At 45.0% G+C, this 6,892-nt stretch overlaps 1 protein-coding gene across 1 annotated transcript in view; it reads right to left on the bottom strand.

The window, feature by feature from the left end:
* Positions 1-324: 324 nt before the first annotated feature.
* slc6a8 (solute carrier family 6 member 8) overlaps positions 325-6,892 on the bottom strand; it is a 16,376-nt gene continuing 9,808 nt past the window's right edge. The window contains exons 6-12 of the mRNA XM_027275624.1: positions 6,857-6,892; positions 5,505-5,617; positions 4,989-5,126; positions 4,794-4,896; positions 4,209-4,309; positions 3,945-4,115; positions 325-1,525 (exon numbers count right to left, since the gene is read on the bottom strand). The exon at positions 6,857-6,892 is cut by the window's right edge and continues 89 nt beyond it. Of these exons, the coding sequence (XP_027131425.1) occupies positions 1,391-1,525; positions 3,945-4,115; positions 4,209-4,309; positions 4,794-4,896; positions 4,989-5,126; positions 5,505-5,617; positions 6,857-6,892 (797 nt within the window). The 3' untranslated portion in view covers positions 325-1,390. The remainder of the gene's footprint in view (positions 1,526-3,944; positions 4,116-4,208; positions 4,310-4,793; positions 4,897-4,988; positions 5,127-5,504; positions 5,618-6,856) is intronic.

The following is a 6,892-nucleotide window of genomic DNA, read 5'->3' as shown; positions in this document are numbered from 1 at the left end:
GTCGTCGTCATCGTCGTCATCGTCGTCATCGTCGTCGTAATCGTCATCGTCGTCATTATTGTCATCAACGCCGTCGTCCTCGTCGTCTTCGTCATCATCATCGTCGTCATCGTCGTCATCGTCGTCATCGTCATAATCGTCGTCGTCATCGTCGTCGTCATCGTCGTCGTCCTCGTCATCATCGTCGTAATCGTCATCGTCGTCGTCGTCATCGTCGTCGTCCTCGTCATCATCGTCGTAATAGTCATCGTCGTCTTCGTCATCATCATCGTCGTCATCGTCGTCATCGTCGTCGTCCTCGTCATCATCGTCGTAATCGTCATCGTCGTCATCGTCATCGTCATCATCGTCATCGACATTGTTGTCATCGTCGTTGTCATCGTCGTTGTCATCATCATCATCATGTGTTTGTGGTCCAGGTTGATCCAGTTCTTCATGTTTGACTGTTCAGACGTTAAAACCACATCAGCTGTTCAGGGAGCGTCGGCAAAGTTCGTTGGAGGACTTCAGCGTTAACAAGGCCGATGAGGAGACGAGGCAGAGAAGAAGAGTGAACAGGTTTGTATTGGCAGCCTGGAGCCCTGGTCTGGGATCTGGTCTGGGATCTGGTCTGGGATCAGCCCTGCGGAGCGACGCTTGAGTTTGGATTTCATGAGTTCTGGTTTAATGAATAGAAGTTGGACCGTCACGTGGACCGTCCTATGATCAGACCTCGGCGTGACTGAAACAGATCGGAGGTCCGTGAACACAGACGCTGTCAGGTGTTCTGGGATCAGTAATGGAGTAATGTCCTTCAGTCCTCATTACGTTTGGACAGACGGACAGACAGACAGTCTGAACGCCGTTTGACTTCCTGGCAGCGTGGTGCGTTCATGGACCGCTGCTATCTGTGATTGTTGATAGATGATCCTTAAACTCCTGAAAGTTTGATGACGACTGAGCTGAAGACTGGCCGGACGGGGACAGACTGTCTGTCTACAACTCTGTCTGAACAAGCAGCCATTACACATTCATGAAGTGTACGGACTCAAGCAGCAGATCCTGCACTGTGTGTGTGTGTGTGTGTGTGTGTGTGTGTGTGTGTGTGTGTGTGTGTGTGTGCATTGCAAGCCTCCATCTGAGATGGACATGGACGTTTTAACAGCTCTTTCTTCATGAAGCAGAGGAATCTCAAAGACCTCTCTGATCTGCTGGTTTGAATCTGTGGAGGTGGAGGTGGAGGTGGAGGTGGAGTTAGAAAAGCTCAGTCTCTCAGTGTCCCCTCCTTCTTCGTAGCGTTGGTCTGGTGATGTTCAGAGGAGCTGAGGAGAACAGTCGGTGGACGGCTGGTCAATCATTCCGAGGCCTGGTACCGGGTGGAGGTAAAGGTGGAGTGCAGATGGAGGCCAGCCTACATGACGCTCTCAAAGATGATGACCTTGTTGTCGTCAGTGCCGGGGGACAGCGAGCTCAGGGACTTCATGTCAGGGGCCATGTACTCCAGGTGATGGGCCCCCCACACCGGCGTGGTCAGGTGAGCCCAGCGCTGCAACACACACAGGAACGTGTCAGGGTGTGTGTGTGTGTGTGTGTGTGTTCTGTGTGTGTGTGTGTGTGTTCTGTGTTCTGTGTTCTGTAGGTGTGTGTTCTGTGTTCTGTGTTCTGTGTTCTGTTGGTGTGTGTTCTGTGTTCTGTAGGTGTGTGTTCTGTGTTCTGTAGGTGTGTGTTCTGTGTTCTGTGTTCTGTAGGTGTGTGTTCTGTGTTCTGTAGGTGTGTGTTCTGTGTTCTGTGTTCTGTAGGTGTGTGTTCTGTGTTCTGTGTTCTGTAGGTGTGTGTTCTGTGTTCTGTGTTCTGTGGGTGTGTGTTCTGTGTTCTGTAGGTGTGTGTTCTGTGTTCTGTGTTCTGTAGGTGTGTGTTCTGTGTTCTGTGTTCTGTAGGTGTGTGTTCTGTGTTCTGTGTTCTGTAGGTGTGTGTTCTGTGTTCTGTGTTCTGTAGGTGTGTGTTCTGTGTTCTGTGTTCTGTTGGTGTGTGTTCTGTGTTCTGTAGGTGTGTGTTCTGTGTTCTGTGTTCTGTAGGTGTGTGTTCTGTGTTCTGTGTTCTGTAGGTGTGTGTTCTGTGTTCTGTAGGTGTGTGTTCTGTGTTCTGTGTTCTGTAGGTGTGTGTTCTGTGTTCTGTGTTCTGTAGGTGTGTGTTCTGTGTTCTGTTGGTGTGTGTTCTGTGTTCTGTGTTCTGTAGGTGTGTGTTCTGTGTTCTGTGTTCTGTAGGTGTGTGTTCTGTGTTCTGTGTTCTGTAGGTGTGTGTTCTGTGTTCTGTGTTCTGTAGGTGTGTGTTCTGTGTTCTGTGTTCTGTAGGTGTGTGTTCTGTGTTCTGTGTTCTGTAGGTGTGTGTTCTGTGTTCTGTGTTCTGTAGGTGTGTGTTCTGTGTTCTGTGTTCTGTAGGTGTGTGTTCTGTGTTCTGTTGGTGTGTGTTCTGTGTTCTGTGTTCTGTAGGTGTGTGTTCTGTGTTCTGTGTTCTGTAGGTGTGTGTTCTGTGTTCTGTGTTCTGTAGGTGTGTGTTCTGTGTTCTGTGTTCTGTTGGTGTGTGTTCTGTGTTCTGTGTTCTGTAGGTGTGTGTTCTGTGTTCTGTGTTCTGTAGGTGTGTGTTCTGTGTTCTGTGTTCTGTAGGTGTGTGTTCTGTGTTCTGTAGGTGTGTGTTCTGTGTTCTGTAGGTGTGTGTTCTGTGTTCTGTGTTCTGTAGGTGTGTGTTCTGTGTTCTGTGTTCTGTAGGTGTGTGTTCTGTGTTCTGTGTTCTGTAGGTGTGTGTTCTGTGTTCTGTGTTCTGTAGGTGTGTGTTCTGTGTTCTGTGTTCTGTAGGTGTGTGTTCTGTGTTCTGTGTTCTGTAGGTGTGTGTTCTGTGTTCTGTGTTCTGTAGGTGTGTGTTCTGTGTTCTGTGTTCTGTAGGTGTGTGTTCTGTGTTCTGTGTTCTGTAGGTGTGTGTTCTGTGTTCTGTGTTCTGTAGGTGTGTGTTCTGTGTTCTGTGTTCTGTAGGTGTGTGTTCTGTGTTCTGTGTTCTGTAGGTGTGTGTTCTGTGTTCTGTGTTCTGTAGGTGTGTGTTCTGTGTTCTGTGTTCTGTAGGTGTGTGTTCTGTGTTCTGTGTTCTGTAGGTGTGTGTTCTGTGTTCTGTGTTCTGTAGGTGTGTGTTCTGTGTTCTGTGTTCTGTAGGTGTGTGTTCTGTGTTCTGTGTTCTGTAGGTGTGTGTTCTGTGTTCTGTGTTCTGTAGGTGTGTGTTCTGTGTTCTGTGTTCTGTAGGTGTGTGTTCTGTGTTCTGTGTTCTGTAGGTGTGTGTTCTGTGTTCTGTGTTCTGTAGGTGTGTGTTCTGTGTTCTGTGTTCTGTAGGTGTGTGTTCTGTGTTCTGTGTTCTGTAGGTGTGTGTTCTGTGTTCTGTGTTCTGTAGGTGTGTGTTCTGTGTTCTGTGTTCTGTAGGTGTGTGTTCTGTGTTCTGTGTTCTGTAGGTGTGTGTTCTGTGTTCTGTGTTCTGTTGGTGTGTGTTCTGTGTTCTGTGTTCTGTTGGTGTGTGTTCTGTGTTCTGTGTTCTGTAGGTGTGTGTTCTGTGTTCTGTGTTCTGTTGGTGTGTGTTCTGTGTTCTGTAGGTGTGTGTTCTGTGTTCTGTGTTCTGTAGGTGTGTGTTCTGTGTTCTGTGTTCTGTTGGTGTGTGTTCTGTGTTCTGTGTTCTGTTGGTGTGTGTTCTGTGTTCTGTGTTCTGTAGGTGTGTGTTCTGTGTTCTGTGTTCTGTAGGTGTGTGTTCTGTGTTCTGTGTTCTGTAGGTGTGTGTTCTGTGTTCTGTGTTCTGTAGGTGTGTGTTCTGTGTTCTGTGTTCTGTAGGTGTGTGTTCTGTGTTCTGTTGGTGTGTGTTCTGTGTTCTGTGTTGTGTTGGTGTGTGTTCTGTGTTCTGTTGGTGTGTGTTCTGTGTTCTGTGTTCTGTGTCACCTCTTTGAAGGTTCCCTTGGCTCTGAACAGTTTGTAGAGGACGCTGACGGGGATGCAGAGCATGGAGGACAGAGCCAGACACCAGCCAATCACCTCGCCCCACCACGGGTACACGTACACGTTGTTGTAGGTGAGCGGCTTGTAGTTCACCAGGTGGAACAGGAAGATCCCCTGCACAGGACGGGAGAGCTCTGTATGACATGTGACCACATATATACTACCACTGTGTGTATGTGTGTGTGTGTGTGTGTGTGTGTGTCTCACCATGCAGACACATGGAGTTATGAAGGACCAGCACCACTTCATCCAGGGGAACGGCCTGTAGCCAATCATACGCGCTACATCATCCATGAAGCGGTCAGCACCTGCCATGAATTCATCAGAAACAGAAAATGACACACACACACACACACACACACACATATGACTCATACAATCTGAAGTATTATAATATGACATATTATTCTATACTTCATGCTTTCTAACAAATATTGTCCTGACCTGTTTTCTGTTTGTATGATGACTATATATATAAAAATACATGTAACATAGTATTTATCACCATGGTCTAATGAGGCTGTACAGATTGTAAATATAAATATATATAAACATATTTTGAACTGTAATAATAAAGCTATCTTGATTTGATATGACATCATATCCTATAGCATTGCATTGTGTGTTAGATGACACACCCTGGCCTGAACTGTGACCTTCTTTACTGTAACAAATCTACTCACACGCCTATTTTCAGATGATACGTCACTGAAACACGATGGCACAGCATGCAAATACCTGAAACACTACGCTGTGTGTGTGTGTGTGTGTGTGTGTGTGTGTGCTGCCTACCATAGACCCAGGCAACTACTATGCATTCCCAGAATGCTTGCCACAACAGAGTCATTCCACTGGCCGAATAATAGTCAAACAATTGGAAGACGTACATTCCTCCCTGCAGAGAGAGAGCACGATGTCACAAAGTCAAACCAGCTGATCGTCATTATTATTTTCCATACACCAAGAAACAGGCAGAGTTTGACTGACCTGCGTCACCATGGACAGGTCGATAATGAAGCACAGTAAACAGCATACTGCCACAGAGATCTCCCTTTTGTAGCGGTGGTGGTGCTTTCCAGGAAACAGATCCAGGATCCCAGTTACAAAACCCTCCACGCCAACAAACTGGAAGCAGAGAGGAAGAGGAGGAGCTGTAAACATCCTGCACGCTGACAGGTGGAGGAGCACGTACAACATCAGGACACATCTGTGTTACTGGCAAACGTAGATATTTACATTATGATAAAGCAAAGACTGTTCATATGACACCCATGCATTTTATGACATGACTTATGACATTTTTACATATTCTATGACTTTCTTGCCATGGTTTTGTTTTGTACTTTTTTGACACAGCATATCATGAGTGGCATATTTTGCTGTTATTAATATTTTACTATACAAATGAACAGGGCTAAACATTCTGCAAACATACCGGCTGCTTGGAAGCACATAGATCTACAAAGTGAATGCATTATTATATTTGAATATTAGCAGCAGTACCTGACTGTCCAGTCCCAGCAGCAGCAGCATGAAGAAGAAGAGTGCTGCCCAGAGCGGAGCCACGGGCATCAGACTGACTGCCATTGGGTACGCAATGAAAGCCAGACCTGGACCTGAACGCAACACACACAGAATATGTGTACGTACATGCATTGTTTTAAAGTTGATTTATTAGGTTATATTATTAGTTATTTATTTGGATTTTGGACTTTTTCCTTTTCTGTTTTTATCTGGTTCACATGGTTCCAGGTTGAATTAATGAATGAAGTGACATGAAAACTTTCTTTCTCTAATCATGAATTTCATTTAGCAGTGGATCTGTGCAACATCTACAGCAGCGTTCACTGACATCCTGTGTTTTGGAGCTGAGCCTCGTGATGTCACATGTCATGAACCGGTTTAATACTGCTACAGTTAATGCTACACGCACACACACACACACACACACACACACACACACACACACAGTGATGCTAACACTTTAAATCTGTCTGACAGGATTCAGACTAAATTGGATTTGCTTTTGTTGTTTTTGCAGTGAGATTAAAATAATAAACACGACCTCATGCTGAAGCCGTGCTGTTCATTTACACACACACACACACACACACACACAACACATTTAATCAGTGTTACAACATCAGTCAGAGTCACGCTATGATGTTTCTTTCTGCATGCTTCAACCTGTGAGTAAAAGTGTGAAGGTGCAACCAGATCTCAGATTACAAATATAGAAAGACAGACATGTGAATCTACAGCGAGAGCATGCGGCCTTCTGCGGAGAAACTAAATATAACAGTGTGCGTGTGTGATGTCACGTCATGTGCTTCACAGATATTAATAAACATACAGTTGGCTAATGACTGTACACAAAGCTACACATACACACAGTCAAACATTCAAAGTAAAGTCATTAAAAACATCAGACGCTTTCTGAGTTAACCCTCTAAACTCAGAGCCCGTTCTGATCTTTGTTTCGTAGACCGATAATTCAAGTTGTCATAAATAACTAGAACCATAAATACACATCATTACACTGATATTTATGATTTTATTTTGGTGGATTACCACCTGGTTTCCTCTGTAAAGTGTTTTGCCCACATCACATAATCACCATCAGTAAACAGAGCGACTTACCGGCTCACTGACGGATAAGTGACACGTAAATATACGCACAGACTCAAAATAACAAGTATAAGTAAGTATGGAAGTACATGAGACACAGCGTGCTGGAGCTGCTGTTGCTGAACAACAATAATATCTTTAGTAAAGTTGCTGTTTTTAGACGCTAAAAATAAATGTACATACAGATGTCACATTTGAGAGGAACAGCTGGTGTTTGTAATTTTTACCTGATTCAGCGACTTGTGAGATGTCGACTCCCTGCT

This window comes from Larimichthys crocea, unplaced genomic scaffold, assembly GCF_000972845.2.
Source record: "Larimichthys crocea isolate SSNF unplaced genomic scaffold, L_crocea_2.0 scaffold148, whole genome shotgun sequence".
Taxonomy (NCBI): domain Eukaryota; kingdom Metazoa; phylum Chordata; class Actinopteri; family Sciaenidae; genus Larimichthys; species Larimichthys crocea.
The sequence above is the reverse complement of the archived record's forward strand: the minus strand, read 5'-3'. Positions and strand labels throughout refer to the sequence as shown.